Consider the following 23,903-nt stretch of genomic DNA (forward strand, 5'->3'; position numbering starts at 1 on the left):
CTTTTACAAAAATATTTTTTACTTTAAAGAACTTTTACTTTCATGTAAAAAGTAATTATGACTGTATAATTACATAGGGCAGACTTAAACTGCTTGACAACGTATGTCTCTCTTATATCTTCTGTTTAAACTTGGGCCAGTTCCTAGTGGATATTAGTTCATATTACAAAATTCTGACATTCCTAAAAGTAGAATTCATATAGAGATCAAGCATTCAAAAGATACATTCTCTCCTGAGCTCAAAAAACTTGTATTTTTACTGTGTAGAACAGTATAGATAAGTTGACATTAAGTTGCATCCTGTACCATGTTCATTCACTTCAGAAGTATCAAAACGTTTTAAAAATACTGAATTTTGAATGGTTGGAGACTACTCTAAAAATCATGTGCAGCACTCATAATCCAAAAATACTCATATTAAGCCTTACACATTTGAAGAGTGGTACATTTTGTATAAAAACCATATTTTATAACATCATTTCTACATACCTACTTTTCATCTACTACTTAATTTTTTCTTTTTGGAGTTCAGCTCAAGACTTTAAATTGTATAGAATAAGTCCTATTATTTTTTAAAGTGTTTAGTATCTTGTATTAAGGAATTCAAGACTGCATCCTCAATAAGCTTTGTGGTATTCAGATTTACTTTACACTGCCCTTCATTTTTATAAACCAAATAACTTTATTGATATTGCTTTTGTAGTAGTTAAAACAGAATTTCTTTAAAAATGTGTTTGTAGTTTATGTTTTTCAGAGGGTTTTGGTAGTATTTGTGATAAAATGGTTTTGCATATGATTATTATAGGGGATATATTTATAGAGTTCTACTTGTGTACGTACTTTGTTGAAGTATATTGAAAATTAAAAGTTCTCAGCCCATATAGTTAATATTTGTAACTAGAGTGCTTAAGAAAAAAATCTGTCTTATATTTTTGGCATATAGGAGCCAGTGTTGCTTCTATTTTTTTTTTTAAATATAAATTCCACTTTGCATTTTTGACCCTATGTAAGAAATAACTTTACAAAATAATTTATATGCTGGTAATATTTGGACAAGTACTATAAATTCATGTAAACTGTACAGTACTTTCTGAATACATTTTCTTTATTTAATCATAATAGCAAAATCTTTGAAGTGTTCAGCTGTAATAAAATTTAGTCATAAAATTATGTGGCACTGTTGAAAATCTAAAGGATAGTCCAAAGAAAGAACAAATATTAATAGTGATGTTTCATATTTTCTAAATAAATGTTTGGGTTTATCCACACATACATGCAGTAATTTGAAATACTAAGTAGGAATTGATTATCGTGTCTATACTTTGCATTTGATTATGTCTTAGTAAAAAGTCAATACAGTGGTATTTCTGAAGATGCTTATCCTTTGATTTACCTCTGACTTGGTTTTCCATTGTAATCTTTAGGCTGCTTAGGATGATACTCTTTGATTTGATGGAAAAACTGGAATAATAATAGTTCAGACTTTTGTGAGCATTTACTTGGCACTGCTTTATAAGATTTACATTATTCACTCATCATCACAAAAGCTATATGAGATAAATACCACTGCAGATAAGGAAAGTGAGATGCAGACAGGTTCAGTGATAACCACTAGGTCACACACTGTTAGACTTGGGAGTGGACAGTGGCTGGGCTCCACACTGCCCCTCCCTGACTGTTACACTTTTTGGAAGAGAAATCTTTGACAGATATATGCTAAACTAAGAGAATGTTTAGAGGGAAAGGAGAAAATAGAATTAGGAAAATGATTATAAGCTTTCAGTGTAAATGGGTTCTGTGACTAAGTGGAAACTGACAATTGTGCTGGTTGCTTGAGAAATTGTCTTCTGGGTATATCTCTTCTAGGATTCACTTTTGTTATAGAATTGTTTCTTGGACCATTTAGGAGAGGATACTTAGGATAAGATTGTTAATAAATAAAGCAAATGTTTTACACATCTGTGATCATTTCCTTTAAAGACAATATATTTACTCAGGTACTTCCCAAGTTTAGTATAGGAGAACTACCAGTCTACATTTGTTCAGGATCAGAGGATAAGTTAATGTCAAAGAAAATAAAAATGGCCACTACTATTTGTTTTCTTTCTCCCCATGAATAATACGCAATTTCTGGGGGCACCTGGGTGGCTCAGTCAGTTAAGCCTCTGCCTTCAGCTTGGGTCATGATCCCAGGGTCCTGGGATCGAGCCCTGCGTCAGGCTCTCTGCTCAGCGGGGAGCCTGCTGCTCCCTCTGCCTCTCCCCCCACCACCCCAACCCCTCGCTTGTGTTCTCTCTCTTGCTCACCGTCTCTCAAATAAATATAATCTTTAAAAAAAAAAAATTTCTGTATAGCAACTGATACTTGGAGCTGCAAACAGTGGAATATACCAAATTTTTTATTTGAAGCCTAGGATTTCATCTTGCACTGGGCTAAAACTTATTTTTAAATGAAAAGAACTAATTTCGGGGCACCTAGGTGGTTCAGTCAGTTATGCGTCTGATTTCGGCTCAGAATCTCAGGGTCCTGGGGTTGAGCCCTGAGTCGGGCTCTGTGCTCAGTAGGGAGTCTGTTTCTCCCTCTCCCTCTGATCCTCCTCCCCACTTGTGCTCACGCGCTCTCTCGGTCTCAAATAAGCAAATCTTAAAAAAAAAACCAAACTAATTTCAGGACTTTATGTATTTGTAGTGTTTACTTGAGATGCAGCTGTTGTATTACAAATAAGAATGTCTACTTTTATTCTCATCCCACTGCAAGAGGCAAAATTAGTAAAAATCTGAAGAAGTATTTAGAAATACTTTTACGATTCCTCTAAACTATATTAAAATTGTAATTTCTTAGAATTAAACATTAAAATTTGTTTTCCAGACAGGTGGTAGAATATCTGGAGTATTTGTATGTAGATAAATATATGCTACTTAGGGGCACTTGACTGACTCAGTTGGTAGAGAATGACTCTTGATCTTGGGGTGGTGAGTTTGAGTCCCACACTGAGGGTAGAGGGTAGAGTTTACTTAGAAGAAAAAAAAAAACACACGGTACTTAGTATGGTCTGGTGCAGAAATGTTACCTTGGCATCATGGAACCAAAACTTAAGGTCTAGGCCCTGTAGATTTTCAGACAAGTCCATGACTTGCAAGAGTTTAAGGACCAAGTGGTTCAGTGAGACCTGGGTTTTGGAGTCAGAACTTAACCTTTGACTAGAAACATTTTCAAGTATTAAATGATGATTATGCACCTTAGATCTAAATCCCTCCCTTGATGAATAGGGTATTTAGGATCATATCATGAACTCTGGCATTGGTTTATAAGGTCAATTTAGGCCTTCTGGAAAATTTATGTCTTGTATGCCTTTAAAAAGATGTTTATATCACCCAGGTGATAGACATTGGGGAGGGTATGTGCTATGGTGAGCGCTGTGAATTGTGTAAGACTGTTGAATCACAGACCTGTACCTCTGAAACAAATAATACATTATATGTTAAAAAAAAGAAGATAGTAGGAAGGTTAAAATGAAGGAGGTGAAATCGGAGGGGGAGATGAACTATGAGAGATTATGGACTCAGGAACAAAGAGGGTTCTGGGGGGGTGTGGGGGGATGGGTTAGCCTGGTGATGGGTATTAAAGAGGGTATTGAATGGAGCACTGGGTGTTATATGCAAACAATCATGGAACACTACATCAAAAACTAATGATGTATGGTGATTAACAAAATAAATTAAAAAAAGATGTTTACAAAATTAAGCAAATTAAAGATAATTGAGTCAAGAAGCTTTTTTGGAAATAGACTCTGATAGAAGTGTTTGACATAACAGGTTGATTCAACTACTCTCAAGTTGATATAATAATGACATACCATTTTTTTACTTAAAGGAATCATGTGAAAGATTGAAATAAAAAATACAGACTATTATACCCCATCAGTAGTATTTTCTCCCCCAAATTGTAATGTTTTTATTCTGTTTGGGGGAAAGGGCTATATGAATCTTACATTCTAGGAATATACTGCAACTCTGAACTTATGGAAATAAATAGTATCAACTTGGGGTAGATGGGTGCAGAGTAGATTGATGGTTACTGTTTTTTAAAAGTAGGTGATTTGGGGACGCCTGGGTGGCTCAGTCAAGCGTCTGCCTTTGGCTCAGGTCATGATCCCAGAATCTTGGGATCAATTCCCGCATCAGGCTCCCTGCTCAGTGGAGAGCTTGCTTCTCCGTCGACCTCTGCACCCCCCCCAACTCTCTCCCTGTTGCTATCTCAAACAAAATCTTTTTTTAAAAAAAGGTGACTTTAAGTATATGGTTCATAGATTTCAAAACACCATATTCAACCTACATGTTTATAGTAAATTACAAATTAAAATCAATATCTTACTATATGTCAGGTTTCAGGTTCTTTCAGAACACTGACCAAAAACTTAGAGGGTCAGTCTCTTCAGATGAGAGAATGCCTAGCCAGTAATTAGTACTTAGTCATAGAAATGGATTGGTTGCATGTTCATTACTGTTTGATCTTAGGTGTATGATGAGTAGTTTCTCAGAAAAAGTGTAATTGAAACACGAAGCAAAATGACTACTTCTCTAGTTTGTAATTCTAAGAACGAAATGCCTAAGTACTATACACTTTTTAGAAAGGGCTTCATAGAGGTACATTGAGGAAAACCAGAATTCTTTGCTACAACCACCTATTTTCTAAAGAAATAACTACATTCTAGTTTTCTTAGCTTACCCTAATGATAGAGACTTAAAATGCTGTTGACTTAAGTTTCAAGAAAAATCTCAGCATAAGATAGTCTTCCAAGGGTGCCTGGGTGGCTCAGTCGGTTACGTGTCCGACTCTTGATTTCAGTTCAGGTCGTGATATATCAGGGTCCTGGGTCATGCCCTGCATCAGGCTCTCTCTCTCCTTCTGCCCCTCTCACTGCTCACATGGGCTCTCTGTAAACCAATCAATAAAATCTTAAAAAAAAAAAAAAAAAAAGTCTTCCAAGCACCAAGTGATAGCCTATTTCTTTTAATAGTAAATTAAGTAAATAAATTGTAATAGCTTTTTAGGGGGGGATTAAGAATCATTCTTGTTACATTGGTTGAGGCAGTATCTGCATTGTGAAAGTAATACTTCACAACTTGAGAAACGTATTCTGTTGAAGACCTTTTCAAAATTGACATAAGCTATACAACTGGTCAGACTTTTCTGGGAAATCTTGTATTTTAAAAATGGAAGAAATGTTATTTAAGTTTCCTTTAACACATTGTGAAATATTTTTATGATTTTATAAGAACCTTACAGAAAAATATTGATATTCCTCATTGTCAGTAAACCTTCAAATTTTGGCCTTAAAATATTAAATGTAGCTGAATTAAAAATACTAATGTTCTAGTTTTGTTAAGATATTCCTTACAATTTTTAATGTATATATGAAGTCGAACCATTTTTGGTATTGTTTTATACTTTGTAATTCCCTCCTCTTACCATATAATCTACTAGATGAGGGTTTTTTTTTTTTAAATAAAAACATAAAAACATGATGGATGAAAAATTTTTGTTCTAAAATATCGCATATGAAAAGCACTTTATACCTATGTCTGACCTACCTGTTAGTAGTCAAATATAACTCTTTAAGAGGTGTTGTGGACCATACTTTTTCCACCCTTTATCTATTTTGACTAAAAGGTTATGGTTTGTATATGAATTAGGTCTACCATGGAAAGTGGAACTACATCTTTTAAGGAGTAAACGCTTTTAGCTTTCCATTAGCACCACTGGTATTAATTCAGCATTAAAGGCTTTAAAGAGTAGGAACTTTAATTCTTAAAGAGTTAAGAATTTTACACCCCATGCCCTCCTACTCCCTAATCACTTCAATGCCAACCAGCCCTTCAGCCATCCCCTTTCTTCTCTTTTGGGAGTCATCCATACATTTTTCCTTTCACTACTTGAAGTTCAAGTTGTTCCACTTTAGATAATGTCTAACTTTTCTCTCCAACCATGGGCAGTTATTTTAAATCCCCTTCAGAATCTTTATAATAGTTTCCATCTACCCCTTTATCCTCCCTAATTAAAGTTTCTTCAAGCATTAACATTTTATGTCAACATTAACATTATAGGTTGACTGTCACATTTCCCAAATAAGCCAATGCTTAAATACATTTTCCTCTCTCTAATCTTTCAGTTCTTATTTACAATGGCTTTGGTGTTTCAGTCATTAATTAGAGTTGTTCTCTTAGAAGTGTGATGACCAACTAACCAGACAACCTGAAAGTGCAAAGGAAAACATTTGGAAGATGTACGGTTTACAACCTCAAAAGATAATTTGTGTTGTATGCTACATATAAGCTTTTAGAATTATTGGCATGTACTCAACTTACAATGTTGGAGTGAACTAGTAAAGCAGCTTTAATCTTCCCAAATTCTATTAACATTTTGTTACAAAACTCTAGTAAAAAAATAATTTTACAGTGAACACCCATATACCCACTACCTAAATTCTACAATTAGCAGTAAATTATACTTGCTTTATCACATATATATCCATGTATTTTCCAATTATTTTGAATTTAACAGTAAGATGTTGAAAACTGGAGTGTTCATAAATAGGGTATTCCAGTTAGCTAAAGAGTGCTTGGAAAACCTTAGTGTAAGAACTTCCATGAACCTAATTCTCTTTTTCTTTGAAATTTAGGTTCTGTCTCAAGCATCAGATTAAAGGAACTTAATAGACACAGATGGTTAAGAAGTAAACAGTGAGTAGGACCTTTGGAAAGCTAATGGAAAAGGGCAATCTGATCTTTGATATTAGCCCTTTCATTCTAAAATTTGAGAGCAACAAATGCCTGATCACTTAAAGAGTAAGGCTAATTTCAACCATTGACAGCCTTTATTTCACAGCAGGATGATCCCCAAAATTGTAGATCTCCAACGGTTTTGTTTTTTGTTTTTTTTTTAAGATTTTATTTATTTGCGAGAGAGAGAATGAGAGACAGAGAGCATGAGAGGGAGGAGGGTCAGAGGGAGAAGCAGACTCCCTGCTGAGCAGGGAGCCCGATGCGGGACTCAATCCCGGGACTCCAGGATCATGACCTGAGCCGAAGGCAGTCGCTTAACCGACTGAGCCACCCAGGCGCCCGGTTTTTTGTTTTTTTTTTTTTAAGACTTTGTCAGAGAGAGTGCACAAGCAGGGGGAGCAGCAAGGCAGAGGGAGAGAAGCAGGCTCCTCGCTGAGCAAGGAGCCTGACGCGGGACTCGATCCCAGGACCCTGGGATCATGACTTGAGCCGAAGGCAGACGCTTAACCAACTGAGACACCCAGGCGTCCCTCCAAAGTTTTGACAGGAAGAACCAAAGCTCTCTGTGATCTGATGTTGCTAAGTACAGTATAATAATAATCTTCCTATTTAAAGATCTTCCTGTTAAAAGGCAATTTTGAGTTCAATTTAAACCAAACATTTGCATGTTGGAAATAATCAAAAGTCGTCAAAATGTCTTCTACCTGCCATCCCCTCCTCAAGATTCTAGACTGCCAAGAACACATTTGTTGCTTTTGACAACTATAAGGTTAATCTCTAATTTTAGAAAAAAGGAACTATCTGTAGTAATTTAGGAGTAGCTATGTATATATGACCAGCTTTGGAGGAATTTGATTAGTATCTATTATCTTTACAACCAAATATAAAATACCACATATTTTCTGCCACTTTATGTATTAGGTTAGGAAAAATTACTTTCCTGAATCCTTTCTTATACATAAAAGTTATTATTGTGTGAATTACTAGAGAAATGAAGTATTTTCATCATTATTGTTTATCAGTATCCTTTAAGCTATTACATGTTCACAATACCTGATCTGATTAAATGGAGCTTGAATAGAACACGTAGCCTCCTTTGACAAATGTGCATATGATTTTCTATGTAGGTTGCTTCTGCAAGTCCTCCCATTTTTTCTTTCTACCATTACTTAATTCAGAGACTGTAATTAATGTCACATAATCTATGATAAACTATTCCTCTAACAGAAAGAACTTTAAATTTGTGTCATCGATTCTACACTAAGGGAACACTACTATAAACTCCGCTTTAGAAAATGAATTCTAAGATCTCAACAATGAACCCTCAGTAAATGCAACACCTTATATAAATCTTAAATTGTAATTCTATCTGGGGTTATAGCACAAGTTTAAGTTTGACAAATACAATTCCTGGGTGTTAGGAACATTACTGATACATTTCAGCATATTTAATTTAGAATTCCAAAATAATTGCGAAGGATATGAAAAGTAACTTAATCTGAAAACTGTCAGAGATTAATTCAAAACAATCTAATCCAAGAGATTTGAAGAAAAGCGGTTTAGCTGAAGCACAAAATAGATGATTCCCTAACCCTTAAAAAAAAAAAAAAAACTCAATCTACCCCATACCTTCAGAGAATCCTACGTAAAACTTTCAAGGAAGTTCTTTCAAAGGTTAAATTTTTGTGTTGATAAATAGCATTCTTAAAATGTACTCTCAAATTTCCTTAATTTAAAAACAAGTAGTTCTGAATTACACATGATTTGTGTTTACACACTTCTGCCATCTCATCTCACAACACAGACATCCCCTTTCCACTTGAAAACTGTTGTATTTGGGGTTTTTGATAGATTTATGGATTCAGGAGAAAAGGAAGTACAAAAAAACAACTTTGAGGAGTTAACTCAGAGATGCTCAGAAACGCAGGCCTGTGATTTTAAAATGCATTTAGTTCAGCAATGTCTTTCAAAAATTTAAATATATATGGGAGGATGATGAGACTGTCAGCCTTTCCACACACAAGTATACGTAAATATGTTTGATTCCCTTTGATACCTGAAGCACATATCAATTGCGTAGAGGACATGGGAATTGAGATTTCCAACCTCTAAATAAAGGATAATGTATTCAGCAACATAATGGAGGGTCATTGGGAGATGGGAGACGCACAAAAAGAGAAATAGAAGTATAAAAGGTTGGGGGCACCTACTTGGCTCAGTCAGTAGTAGAGCATGCAAGTCTTGATCTTGGGGTTGTGAATTTGAATCCCACAATGTGTGTAGAGATTACTTTAAAAAAAGTTATAAAAGGTCAGTTTTACCTAGTTTGAAATCTTGGACTAACAAAAAGTAAATAAACTTTATTACTCCCTTCACCAAATGGGCCCCCTGCTATCAGAATTCAGAACTTGAATTGGAACTATCTCCTAGCAGACTTTTACAAGTAGGTAGAGAACCAACCACCATTTAACAGTTTCAGAGGAAATACCTTTTTTTTTTTTTAAGATTTATTTATTTATTTGAGAGAGAGTGCACGAGCAGAAGGGGCAGAGGGAGAGAGAATCTCAAGCAGGCTCCACACTGGGTACTGAGCTGGATCTTATGGAGCTAGATCCTATGACCCTGAGATCGCGACCTGAGCCGAAACCAAGAGTTCCTGCTTAACTGACTGTGCCACCCAGGCGCCTCCAGAGGAAATACTTTTTAATTCAACAACTAATTTACTGTCATAGGTGAAGTTCAGCGTCCACAGGAGGCAGAAGGGATGAGGTCAAGAGTACTGGTAAAGGTTTTAAGCCTTGCGGGGAGGAAAAAGAGAGGCCACCTGAAGAGAAAATATTTCAGTTCCATTTTCATGTTGTGCACTATTACCCAAATTGTACTTCTAGGTCTGACCTGTCTTCTACTTGCTGTGTATTTCCATGTGGGTATCCTATGCACCTCTCAACGTTCAACATGCAAATCAAAACTGCCTTCCTCTATAATTTGGATCCCCCTCCAGAGTTCCCTAATTGCTAGTTTTGTCTTCCTAATTGCCCAATTTAAAAACTGTTTTCTTACTGTCCATGCAGTTGCTCAATTCTTAATTCTACCTTCAAAACATCTCCCAAGTAAGTCCATGCCTGGGTGTTCCCTCCAGTAATGTCCTTAGGCTCCTTTCTCTGATTTTAAACTACCAACAAATCCTTTTTCCTCAAGCTTTCCCTTTCCAAACTGTTCTCCGTATTTTCACCTGTTTTTTTTTTTAAGATTTTATTTATTTATTTGAGAGAGAGAGAATGAGAGATAGAGAGCATGAGAGGGAAGAGGGTCAGAGGGAGAAGCAGACTCCCTGCTGAGCAGGGAGCCCGATGCGGGACTCGATCCCGGGACTCCAGGATCATGACCATGACCTGAGCCGAAGGCAGTCGCTTAACCAACTGAGCCACCCGGGCGCCCCACCTGTTTTCTTTTTGAAGCAGGAATCTCTTTCCCTTGCTCATAAACCTTTGATGGCTCTGCCACGCTTGCAGAATAAAGTTCAACTCTTACGACATTCAAGACCCGCAGTACACCTTCCAATATTTTATGTTTTTGTTGCACTTGTCTTGAGCTACTGGATATTCTGCATCTATTTCACACCACTGTCTACACAGACTTTTACCTCTGACAATTATTTTCCTTTTCTTTACATGTCAAATACTGTGTCAAATATGTTAAGGCCCAACTCAATGCTACTTCTAAGGTGTCAGATTCCCAACTAGACAATTCCTACTCAACAGAATTCACCACTACCTTCTGGAAGAAACAATGACTTTTGTTTTCATCTCTTCAGGCATTTGTTGTAGAGAAGGGGAATGAATGCATTAGTTACATTTGTCATTTCTTCCCCAGCCACCTGCAAACTTTCAGCTCTGCCATTTATCCTTGTATTTCCTGAACATAGCTCACACAGAAGCCCCCACACATTAACTGTAGACATGCTGCTCAGAAATGTCACAAAGGAGCTGAGAAATGTCAAACAAGGGTGGGGAGGGGTGGCTGAGACAGTTTTATTTTCCAAAGACAGTGACTCTGTATTAGTTTGTTAAGAAATTTTTATAATCTTGAAAGGGGTTATCAAACCTGTGCAAGAATGAACCATTTTCTGGAATCAGACTGGGAGAGAGGTCAGATCTAAGGCAACCCATTAGTTTTAGTATTTACATTACTAGAAAAAATTAAAATTGGTGACTAAATATTGAGGGAAATTTTCAAACTACGGTCTGAACTTCTAAAGTGAGTTTTCCCAACTATTTGTGAAGAAGGTATTTGCATCTACATGAGCAGGAATGGAGCCTCATACAAAATGCGAACATCAAATACAAGTTCCTTTGCATCTTTAAACCCTTTCCTTTTTTTTTAATGTTTATTTATTTATTCATTCATGAGGGTCAGAGAGAGAGAGAGAGAGGCAGAGGCAGAGGGAGAAGCAGGCTCCCCGCCTAGCAGGGAGCCCGACGAGGGACTCGATCCCAGGACCCCGGGATCATGACCTGAGCCAAAGGCAGACGCTTAACCATCTGAGCCACCCAGGCGCCCCTCCCTTCTTTTCTAAACTGATTGATGTCCCCACTCAAAACGTGTCTTTACCACCTCTTGAAGGCCTCCTTAATCTCAAAAGCAGTCCCCCTTTTTTTTGTAATCTCAAGCCATTTAGTATCTCCCCCCACCCCCAACATTTCTGTAAGAACCAGGAATAAGGCAAAGGTGGGTGGCCTTGAGCGAGGACAACCCAAACCCTCTCCCAGACATCTCAGTGCTTTTAAGAACATGCTGGGGGTTGAGGGACAGATCATCCGGAGTCCAGCCTACCACGCCGCAGCTCCTCACAATCTTATTTCAGGGTCTTGGGTGGGTTACCAGCTGTCCCAGGTCCATTCTGGGGCCTGATGCTGAGGGGCAGGAGCACTGGGGTAGAGCCTCACTTTTGTTCCTTCTCAACACCAGAAGTTGAGTTAGGGCTTTTAAAGAGGGCAGGTAAAGACAAAACAAGTGACATAGGTGGGTTTTTTAGATTGTTTGAAATCACGTGTAGGAGAAATACAAATGGTTTTCCCCAAGTGTGGCACAACTGAATCCCATTTAAGTCCCACATTTGTGTAGCACTAGCTTTATACTAAAATATTGTGAAGGAAAGGGGTGATTATATAGTCCAGTAGACCCCTGAATAACATGGGTTTAGGGGTGCCAATTCCTGTGCAGTCAAAAAATCCACATGTAACTTGACTCCCCCAAACTTACTAAGTCTGTTGACCAGAAGCCCGGTAAGTCAATTAATACATATTTTCTACATATTGTATTCTGTATTCTTACAATAAAGTGAGCTAGAAAAAAAAAACACGAGAAAATATTTACAGTACTGTACTATATATATATAAAAATCCATGTCTAAGTGGACCAACAAGTTCGAACCCATGTTATTCAAAGGTCAACTATACGCCTAAAGACCTGAATGCTGAGGCACCAGGGTGGCTCAGTCCGCTAGGCGTCTGCCTTCAGCTCAGGTCATGATGCCAGGGTCCTGGGATCAGCTCCTCGTTCAGCGGGGAGCCGACTTCGCCCTCGCCCGCCCTCTCTGCTTGTGTTCCCTCTCTCAGTATCTTAAAAAAAACAAAACCCTAGGGGCGCCTGGGTGGCTGTCAGTTAAGCAGCTGCCTTCAGCTCAGGTTATGGTCCTGCGGTCCTGGCATCAAGCCCCACATCCGGCTCCCTGCTCAGCAGAGAGCCTGCTTCTCCCTCTCCCTGCCACTCTGCCTACTTGTGCTCTTTCAAATAAATAAAATCTTAAAAACAAAAAAAAAAACCCCCAAAAACTTGAATGCTGGTCCTGATAAAATGTAGTCTACTTGCCTAATAACATTCTAGTCTTTTAACTTATAAACCACATAAACCATCTTAAAATTTGTATTTTAACTTACAAACCACCTTTGAAAAGCATTGTTCCTGTCAATCTTTTAAATACTGCGATTTGATGTTTTATTACCTTCTTTTTCCTTTATCTGCCTACAAAGACACTAAAATACCTAGCAGGGAGATTAATGCAAATACAAGCTCTGTGGTGTTACTGTTATCAGAAGTATGTGTCACTTTATCAGTTAGTTGAGGTATCAAATTGTGAAAGCAACTTCAGTATAAAATACCCTACATACTGATATATGCAATGGCACTTCACTATAGAATGTAATTTCCACTCACATATAAACCTCTCACCCTTCTCCAATTATGAGCCCCCTTTACCAGACTACTAGTTAAAATATATACCTGAAACTGGTAACTGCAAAGTGTTTGCTTTGTAAACCCACAAAACCAGTTACAGGAACACTGGAGGAAAAATGTTTGAAGACCTCAGTAGGAGAAAAATAATTGTTAAATTGGCCTGCACTACAGTGTCTATGTTGAAACCTAACCTACAATTAATGACATTACAAGGTGGAGACCTTGGGAAGGGATTAGGACATAAAGGCAGAACCCTCATAAATGGGATTAGTATTACAAAAAGGGCCTGAGAAAACTCCCTCAACCTTTCTGCCCTGTGACTTAGTGAAGACTTCCCGTCTATGAACCGAACCTAAGTGGGCTCTCAGACACTAGATCTGCTGGTGCCTTGATCTTGGACTTCCTGAGAAATTTGTAAGCTACCCAGTCTTTAGTATTGTTACAGCAGTCCAAAGGGACTAAGGCTGCTAAATATATCTTACTATAATACCAAAACTATTGAACTTCTAAGTTCGCTAATACCTTTTCACGGTATGGTCTGTGGTGTAATTCAGCCAATTTTGTTTACTCTTCATAAAACCTATTACTTTATAATAATCTATTTCCAGAATTTTGCAAGGTTGAAAACTTACTGTATTTTGTTAGGTTTCTCTAAATGCATTTTAAAGCAAGCTGTATGTAACTTATATGTAAATAGGCATACATAACAAGAATAAAGCATTTTATAGCCAGGGCCGAAGAATGGTTGGCTGATAAGTGCCATGTAAACAAGACTGCAGGCACTTCTGTTAACGAGTTCAGATTTTGTAGCGATGTAAGTTTTCATACCCTCCTGGCACAGCTCATCCGTAACAATTCTAAGGTTGTGCCCACACCAACCACCTTTGCACAGCCAGAACGTCTCCCCTACTGTGTGAACCAAATGTGCGAGACATTAAGACTCTTCCATTTACCTTTTCTTGGAAGGATGGTAGCACCTTTCTCATCTATTCCACCTTAAGAGAATCATATATACCCTCAACACCCTTTTCGTATGTCTAAGTACCACCTGACTGCTCAAAAAAACTTTCCTTTTGTTTCAAGGTAAACTTTAGCTTTGTAGAACTAAAAACCATACAGGGAAAACTTGTGCTTTAGAATCTTAGAACAAAGTCTGAATTTTAAAGTACAAATACAGAAGCTACCATATTTCTTTTAACAGAAAGAGTCAAGAGGTTTCAAATCTCCACCTACTACTTTAACGTAAATTATGCTTGCTTTGGTTCAAGAACCACCATTCAAAATCAATATAAATTTAGTAAACCAAACCAAGTGTCATTTTCTTTCACTGAAATTATAGAGTAAGTCAAATAGTACTTATGAAACAGTTCATATATAAAAATATATTCTAAGTTATAAACTAGTCAGTTGTACTTTTGACAACTATTTCCATTGTAAAATGGGGAATTCCTCCCCTTGGAGGTAGTAGCATTAAATTACTGGACTCTCTAAATTTCAGAGGAAGGACAATTAATATAATACTAAGACAATTAGTCCGTAAAATGGAGAAGTTAAAATCCATCTCCTAGTCACACATTCAAACATGAAAGTCACACACAAAGAGTCAAGACTAGTAGAAAAGGGGGGGCCAAATTGTATTATTATTTTAAAATTTGATTACAACCAATTTTGTTGGCAATAAAATTAGAGGTATTATAAATTTGAATGGATAAACCAAAAACCAGAAATTAAGTTTGGTAAAAATGGGAATAGGAGTTTTCCAGTAATTACAGATTAGAAGGCAGAAATCAATTTAGAGAAACACAGACAAACCCCATGTTTACAATGATTGTGCCACAGATTTAAATTTCAGTAGTGCATTAGTAAACTGTTCACATTTAGATCTTCACCTTGAGATTAGATAGCTGTTTAAAAAAATCCCAGTACCTTGTGCAAATAAATCGGTCTTCCATGTGCCTTAGCACACTTAAAATTTCTCCACTGTATATATACAAAACACCTACCATTTGGTAGGGCAAAATACATACTTTCATAACAAAACTATAATGTACCTCTCAAGTATGAACAATATACACATAATACATGGTATACAGTATTTACAAAATATAAAATATAATACAAGTTGTTTATAATTTTTTAAACTCATCTTTTGCACTTGTATGTTACAAGGCAAATTTCCATTTCTGTACCAATTTTTTTTTTTCAAGATTCCAGGGATTTTGAAAGAACTTTTACAGACATACTGCAATCTGAGATCTAAGTTTGAACTTTTAGGAGCGTTTTTAAGTGTACTGCCATCAACTCCCTATTTTGGTTGGAATTTTCAATAGTGCTTCCCATCCAGTGACTAGGAGGCTTTGGAAGAACACTAGGAGAAGGTGGATCACTAAATTTTGCCCCAGCATAATTTTCCTTTTGGTTCACTTCAGTTAGAAATGCTGATTTCTTCAAATGCATATTTTTAATGTTCTCAGTATTTTTAAAAGGCTTTTTTTCCTGCTTCTGGATTAAATCAGATGAAACAGAATCCTGCCAAAAGTTATTTTCATTTCTTTTTGCAGAGGTGATCTTGGTTAGTGGTAAGTTATATTTGCTTTTCTGTCTGTTTATCTTTGGTTGTTCACACAAGTGTATACCATGAACAAGCTGGCCGTGGGGAATGGCAATTTTCTCCGATTTTCCCATCTTTGATTTTAAAACCTACAAAGACAAGGAACATAAAAGTGAATACAGTCTCATGATAAAAATTAAGTCACAAACCTCACACCACCTATTTTTCTTCTCCTGGACTTTAGTTTATGGTCTTGATTAAACGTATGTGCTCACTGCACTTATCAAATAAGCACACATCTAAGTTTACTACTAAAAATATAATCATTACCATCACCAGTATGCAATGTAGGGAGTCAGTTCTAAAGTGTCAAAGGGAAAAACCCCAAGTTCCATCTTTCTGTAAGGAAGAGTAATGAGCTACCTTCCAAACATACACAATCTAAAGGTGTCAGCGGTTTTACATTAGATGTGTCTAAGTTTCACATGCTTTCATTTTGACTGAGTCTGATTAAAAATAAGAAACGATATTCATAGATTACTATATCTTTTTTAGTCAAGTCCTTTTAAAATTATTCCAGATATTAAACTGGTAAGAACAGATACTACATGATAGAAATTTAATTAGCAGGAACTAGATTTTAAGTGAGGAAGTGTTTTAATAATGGTTACTAAGTACACAGAAAAATTATCTCCCAGTTTCTGAAAACAAAATTTCAGAAACTTAAATATTAAAAATTTAAATACTAATCACTTTTTATCATCCTTCCCAGTTATGTATACTTATAGCAAATATATAATCAGAAAAATGTTTCCACCTGCGCCTACTTCCTGGTTTAACAACTGCTTCAAGAACTTTGCTACACCACTTCTAATCACCTTCCTAACTTAAGTGATCTTTACAGGAAGCCATGACCGGATGGAAAAGTATAATTAAGTAATTAGATCACTGCCCTTCCAACACTTGTAATATGGTAGGAAAGCGGGACACAAAAATACAAAAGCTGGGGCACAAGTTAACATTCCATGTAACTGCCAGAGTTCCCTGTTTTAATAGTTCTAGAAAAGAATTATTACTTGTTAACCAGGAAACAGGAAGTACAAAACCAGGCTATTAGCTTATCGCTCATATTTCAGGGCCGTGGAATTTTAAAATTTGAATCTATTGTAGTCATCACGGAGGTCCAATTTTTTTTTCAAGGGCACAGCGAGAGAGAACCTCCAAATCTCTCCAAAAATTCTCCCAACAAAAAATGACTCTTAAAAATATATGTTTTATTATTTTTTTTAGATTTATTTCCTTTTGCGAGCGAGCGCGCGCGCACGGGTGGGGGGGGGGGGAGAGCAGAGGGAGCAGCAGGGAGCCCTATGAGGGGACTGGATCCCACTATTCCGGGATCAAACTTGAGCCAAAGGCAGACGCTCAACCAACTGAGCCACCCAGGAGCCACTTATTTTAAGATTTTATTTGTCAGAGAAAGAGCACAAGTAGGGGGAGCTGCAGGCAGAGGAAGCAGCGGACTCCCCGCGGAGCAGAAAGGCCAACGCAGGGACTGGATCCCAGGACTCCTGTATTAGGACTTGAGCCAAAGGCAGACGCTCAACCGACTGAGCCACCCAGGCGCCCCACTTATTTTGATTTCTTATGAGACAGTAGACGGAAGGCTCTGAAATTGAAAGGTTTTATTTTGCTATAAAGGTTAACTTCAAATCATTTTAGCGATTAAATCTCGTTTAAGTTTCCCAACAGCATGGCGATTGGGTGGCTTAACGTCAATTCAACTTACAACTTTTCTTTCTGAAGTTTCATCATTCTGGACACAATAAAACTACCTTCCACTAATAAAGCCCACTACATCGGAGTGTAAATAAACAATTCCCTTCATCTAATAGACGCAAAAACTATTCATCCAAAATTTTGACTGCCGCCGCTCCTGCCAACTTCTAAAGTTAAAAGTAGAGCCAAGCAGGTTGGCCGGCGAGGGTCAGAGCCCCAGTTGGGCCAGCGCCGCACACGGAGCACCTCTCATCTCAGCAAAAGGCAAGCCGAAGGGCATGCAGCCGCTTGTAGCCCACTCCAAATCCCACAACAGGGAGGTGAGACAGTGCACGCGCGCCGCGGACCAGTCTTGGAACTACCAACGGTCAGGTAGCTGAAAGCGGTCGCCCACCCCTTCCCCTACCACGGCCACACGGCCTCACCTCCTTCATGAGCGCCGGAGCGCTGCGCACGTAGCGCGCGCTGACGTCAGCCTCCCTCGGGCCCCTTCCATCCCCCACCCCACCGCGCGCCCGAACACCGAAACCCCCTGGAACGGCGCCAGCCTTCTAAATCGGGGCTGTTGCTGGGGCGCAGCCGCTCCTCTTATTGGCTGGCTCCCGGGAACCAATCAGCAGCGCCAGCGCATGCCTCCCCCTCCCCCCCCCCCCCCCGGCTAGAACAGAGCGGGCGTCACGGAAACTTCCCCCCCGAGTAAACAGCCGCCCCTCCCCCCGGCCCCCCCCTTCCCGACCCCTCAGTGAAGGGCCCCAAATTCCAGAGCCCGGCCCTGGCCGTCTAAGGGCCAGAACTCAACAGTCCCCGTGTCCCCCTCGCGGCCCTTACCTCTCTTCTGAACGAGGGTTGGCCGGGCGCCGCTGGCGGCAGCTGGCCAGAGAAAGGGCTCGCTTCCTCAGTTTGGGTTGCGGCCGCAAGACCCGGGGCCAAACTGGCCGCCTGGTCCGGGACTTCCTGCGCTCCGCTCGGGCCCGTCGCGGGGCTCCGCCCGCCCTCGAGGCTCGGCCGGTGCTGCTGGTACTGATGGAAGCGGCTGGGGAGCTGCCCTGCCGGGCTGGCCCGCACCCTCTTCTTTCGCCGCTTCTTCGGCGCTGCCCGAGGGGTGCCTCCCGCCGTAGCTAGACTACAGTTGGACAGAGGTGCAGGGGCGCGAGGTTGCGGGGTCAGACAGGGACCGTCTCCCCCTAGGAAGTGAGGGAGGAAAAGGGTGGGGGGCAGTGCCCGGGGGTCCGGGATTCGGGGTAAAGGCGGCGGGGCCGTGGTCACCATCGGGAGGGCCCCGAAGTAACCGCGGGCGGAAAAGCCCAGGGGCGCAAGGCGGCCGCCCAGGACAAGTGGCTCCCGCTGCGGGACGGAGACGACGGTCATAGCTCTAGGAGGAAAGTGGCTCAGCAAGAAGAAAAGGAGGAAGTGAAGCCAGCGATCACAGGGCGGCGGCGGCGGCTGCGGCTGCTAAGAGAGCCCGAGTGGAGCACGGACCATGGTTCGGGCGGTGGCGGCGCAGCAACAAATAGCTTCAGCCTCAGCGCCGAGTGTTGTTATCAGAAGCTCCGCCCTATGCCCGCCCAACTCCCTCCAAGAGCCCAATCAGAATGCGACAGAACAGGCCACGCCCCTCCTGCGCTCCCTCCACCACCTCCGAGAGGCACACACAAACAACCAGCTTGCTGCAGCCCCGCACAAAGAGCGCGCACTGCGCAGGCGCTGCCAACGGGCTCTTTCGGGAAGAGTCGGTCCCGCGAACAATGAAGTTCCGTTTCAGCCCCACCTCCCCCACCCTACTTCTTACTCGCCCCCGCACCTTGCCCCGAAGGCGGTGGTCAAAGTGCTTGATCTAGGCTGAATTTGGAAAAGGGGATGGGGGCGGGAGAAAGAATCTAGAAACATCAAGGCCACTGAAGCCTCCTTAGCCGCTGACCTTGGGGATGTATCTGTTTTATTTCAAGCCCAACATTAATAACATTATTATAATTTTTTTTAAGATTTCAAAGTACGTTATAGGGGTTTCATTCTTCGCAATTGTAAGAAAATCAGTCCACAGTTAAGTTCTATTTGGCGAAGTGTGACTTATTTTTTATTTATTTTTCATTTACTCGGGTCACCAACGCGGTTCATTAGCCACGGTAGAGTAAGAATTAAGGAGTGACTGATTGAAATTGGCTCTTTAGTATAGAAGAGTTCCCCATAAATCCGTAATTGAGCATTGGAAATGTTACCGTCTTTATACTTAAAGGACTGTGAGACTTTGGGATCACCAAACGGTGCCTGACGCTAAAGAAGAAGCAAAGGAGGAGGCTTGCGTCTCAAAGGGAGAAAATGAAACATCTGCAACATAGTGTGTTTTGCTAGCTGTGTGTTATGTAAATCTCACGCTCATCATCTCTCCGCGCTGTGCTCACACACACAAAATATGGCTATTTTATCAAGTAGGTTTGTGGCAGAAACTGTTCTTTATGTAAATAATGTCATTTGAACTTCACAACAACCCTAAGGAATGGGTACTATATTTTATCCCCATTTCATCGGAGAGGAAACAGGCTTAGAAAGGCAAAAAGTACTTGGCAAACATCATAGTTAATAGAATTTGAACTCCAGTCCAGGGATGGCAAGACCAAAGTTTTAACATCATCCATACAACCTGCCATACGAGATTGTAGGTCTTTAGACCACCACAATAATCTTACACTTCTCTGTATTCTTACATCCTCTAGGCAATGTTTTTCAGCTTTGTAGTGCTTGATAAATGTTTTATGATTGGTAACAAAGTTGGACAGAGGGAATATCTAGAATAATGCTTCCAAAACTTTATGCAGATGGTATAATCCCCTTGTAAATTGAGGAAGATCTGTATAAACTTTTCATATGACATTCCGTCATTAGTGATTGCTGGGTTTTATCATTTTTGCTAGATTTTACTCATTCTTGGGTTTCCAGCAGGTTACATAGTAAGTGCTCATATTCATTGGATGAATGGGAATCCTATACTTCCAAAGCTGTGACAGATCTTAGAGGGCCCTTAATTCAAATCCTCTGGTGTGCAAATTGAAGTTGTGTTCAAGATCAGGAGAAGAGAATGGCCTGGCAAGAATCGGTGGAGAAGAGCAGGCAAAGATTATGGAGACTTTGGAATAACGTAGTTCTTCTGTTTTTGTAAGAGTTTAAAAAAATAAAAATTAAAAAAAAATTTTTTTTTTTTAAAGATTTTTATTTATTTATTTGAGAGAGAGAGACTGAGAGAGAGAGCACATGAGAGGGGGGAGGGTTGGGAGGGTCAGAGGGAGAAGCAGACTCCCCGCGGAGCAGGGAGCCCAATGCAGGACTCGATCCAGGGACTCCAGGGTCATGACCTGAGCCGAAGGCAGTCGCTTAACCAACTGAGCCACCCAGGCGCCCCAAAATTAAAAATTTTTACAAATTGTTTTAGTAAGAGTTTATACTTTTCTCAAAGCACTTTTTCATCTAACTCATTTTATTCCTACCCTAATCGTTTAAAATAGAGATAAGTTATATTTGACCTATGATGTAAATAAAGCCTCTAAAGATAAAATAACTTATCTAAGGGTCACAGAATGAGTCAGGAACTAAATCCCTTCAACTCCTAATGCCTAGTCTTCTTTTCAATATGTCCCAAGGCCTAAAGTTTGGTTTTATCTGGGGATAATATTACACTGTCCTAGCAGCTCCAGGGGGCTGCTAACTGGTAGTCAGTTCAGAGGGGCCCTTGATGGAAGACACACTATGTGGTATGTAGTTTATACTTTTGGGACCTAAAGGGTAGGCCTCATGTAAAACCCTGGATTCTGTACATTAAGAAAGGTAGCCTTGCAGCTGTGGCCACCTGGATGATGCATGCTAAGCTGGTGCCCGCCACAAAGAGGGAGCTGCAATGGATCACCAGAAGAGAACAATCCAGGTTTTATAAACCACATTAGTGGATTTCATGTTATTCTTTGTGTATAGTTCCTATAGATCTTCGTCTTTAGGAAAGCCTAATTTTGATACTCAAACCTGGTTTCATCTGTGCTCTTGTATGACACAAAGGAAGAGGTCCGATGCTCTTGTCTGAGCCCAAATGGCGAATCATGGAGGTAGCAAGACATTCCAAAGGTAAAGTAAGTTTTGGGAGGACTCTCAGGGGTCTTGAAGACTTTTGTTCCAGTGCATGTCTTGGTTTTATTTTGAAGTCAACAGTTTCTTTAGAGGAAATTGTTTTTTTGTTGTTGTTTTGGTTTGGTTTTTGTTGTTTTTTTTTTAATAAACAATTGAAAAGTAAAGCAGGTAGTAAAGAGCAGGGAAAAGAGGTAAAAAACCATGTGTGAAATAAGCAGCTTACGTGCATTAACACTTCAGAGCCCTCTGAATTCCTGTCCTCTCTCTCCTGTTGACGTTTGTCTCTTACATTTTACTTCTGTCCTTCTCTCCCTTTCTCTGCCTTGAATACCATCTTTCTGTCCTCTTAATATTTTTCTTTTTCCCCTCATTGTGGCTTTATTTCCATTTCCTCTACCTATTACTGCTTAGATCTTAAATGTCTAAGCTCTAAGGGACACGTATGAAAAGAACACTCCAATTTATACTTTCCTTAATGCTCAAATTATTTATCTTTCATATTTATGAAATAAAATTGCTCTAAACACTGAACACAACCAGGAAATCAAAATGTTTACACTTAACAACCCCAAATTTCCCTGACATTTAAGCATTGATCACAAGTCTTATCAACATAGTCTGAAAAACTTAATTGAAATTATTTGGTTTATATTTAGAAGCAAACAATATGCACAAAATTTCACGATAATGACAATATTGATACTTAAATTGCTACTAAAGTACTATTACCACAGGTTGAAATTAATGTCTTTGTTATCCCTATACTTATATCTTTCTGGGGTGGCAGTAATTTTACCACATTTATTTCTTAAACTTTCCTAAGAGGGGCAGCAGGCCTGTGCGGGTTGTTCTTTGGCCAAAGGGGGAAGGGAGGCCTGAAATATAGCTCTCCCTCTGCTTTTAAAAGCCATTCTTTCCCGGGGCTACCTGGAGGAAAAGAAGTCTTTTTCTTATTGGTACAAAGATGTCAAAGGACCAGTGGCAGCCCTAGGGTATAGTAATATTATAAAGATTCTATTTCACACTAGATATAAAACCAAAAGAAAAAGCATGTTATTTAGACCAGCTAGGGTTTCAACCAATTTAATCTTAGATGGGTCATAGGCTTGGGTTGTGTCTCCTTTCATACACTGATAAAACTTTTTAAATCCTTGCCATTCACAAGATGCAACCTAATGCTTCTCCTGAAATGATGTATTTTTTAGGTTTCATTTGGCCACCTTACAGAATCCAGTTTCTTATCATTACATAATGAGATAGATTGTTCATTTTTTGCAAACTGATTTTGTCTCATTAATGTGTTACAATTAATAGGATCATTGAAAGTTTTCACCTTTCATGAGACAGGGAGGGAGTCTATGCATTTAGCTATCTTCAGGACATTTGGCAAATTATCATCATGAAAAACACTATGGAATTCACTTTCTACTTGATCATTTTGCTACCCCAGTCTTGATTAAATGTTGGATCTCCTTTCTACCCAGTTGATATGTGTGACAAATGATATGGAGCAGCTCTTTCTCTTCTTGGTATAGTTAATATTTTTTTTCCAGGACTGCTTGGCGATTCCCAATTTCTTCTATTCATCCTTTCCTACTGTTGCAACTAGAGAAAAGGTATGCCTGTGCTTTATAAACTAATATATGCTTTAGATTATTTTTTAAAAACCCATACATATAACTCTGTATTTATTCAACTTTTAAAAAATTAACATATCTATATTATCACCGGCACTATCTTTTTTTTTTTTTTTAGATTTTATTTTTTTTAAGCAATCTCTGCACCCAATCTGGGCTCAAACTCACAACCCCAAGATCAAGAGTCACACCCTTCACCAACTGAGCCAGCCAGGCACCCCACACTATCTTTTATAGCCAAACTACCTATGACTAAATTTTAAACTTTTTTCCTTTGGAGAATCATTATGGACTTTCATAGATTAACACAGTTTCAATCATCTATAATCATTTTCCTTTTTTTTTTTTTTAAATCTTGGCCAGTAAAAGTCTTTTTAAGATGGTTCTGTTGTCTCTTCAGCACTTCTCCCAAATATTTTTGAAAACATTCTTGCTTTGGGCGCCTGGGTGGCTCAGTAGGCTAAGCGACTGCCTTCGGCTCAGGTCATGATCCTGGAGTCCCGGGATCGAGTCCCGCATCGGGCTCCCTGCTCAGCGGGGAGTCTGCTTCTCCCTCTGACCCTCCCCTCTCTCATGCTCTCTCTCTCATTCTCTCTCTCAAATAAATAAATAAAAAATCTTTAAAAAAAAAAAGTTAAAAAAAAAAAGAAAACATTCTTGCTTTATATACACAAGATTATCTTCCTCTTTCTCTAACCCAAAACACAGAATGAGCTATTTTATAACGAACCTTAGTTCCTTTAAGTGAAGAAAATATTAGTGGAAAAATCTGGGCATCAGGGATGAATATGAGATTGTTTTTGCATG

At 39.2% G+C, this 23,903-nt stretch overlaps 1 protein-coding gene across 1 annotated transcript; it reads right to left on the reverse strand.

Annotated features, from left to right (window-relative positions):
* Positions 1–15,210: 15,210 nt before the first annotated feature.
* Positions 15,211–18,858, reverse strand: PNRC1 (proline rich nuclear receptor coactivator 1). Its single transcript, XM_021693196.1, has 2 exons — positions 18,178–18,858; positions 15,211–15,722 (listed from the first exon to the last, which is right to left on the reverse strand). Exons 1-2 carry the CDS (start codon positions 18,715–18,717, stop codon positions 15,279–15,281), a joined length of 984 nt encoding a protein of 327 aa, XP_021548871.1. The 5' UTR covers positions 18,718–18,858; the 3' UTR covers positions 15,211–15,278.
* Between the last annotated feature and the right edge of the window lie 5,045 nt (positions 18,859–23,903).

Source organism: Neomonachus schauinslandi, chromosome 8 (genome assembly GCF_002201575.2).
Source record: "Neomonachus schauinslandi chromosome 8, ASM220157v2, whole genome shotgun sequence".
Taxonomy (NCBI): Eukaryota; Metazoa; Chordata; class Mammalia; order Carnivora; family Phocidae; genus Neomonachus; species Neomonachus schauinslandi.

Excerpts from the sequence above, each read along its gene's own strand:
- PNRC1 (XM_021693196.1), bottom strand. The coding sequence starts at position 18,717 with ATGACCGTCGTCTCCGTCCCGCAGCGGGAGCCACTTGTCCTGGGCGGC. Across the intron at positions 15,723-18,177 it reads AACCCTCGTTCAGAAGAGAG|GTTTTAAAATCAAAGATGGG; the intron begins GTAAGGGCCGCG and ends TTGTCTTTGTAG.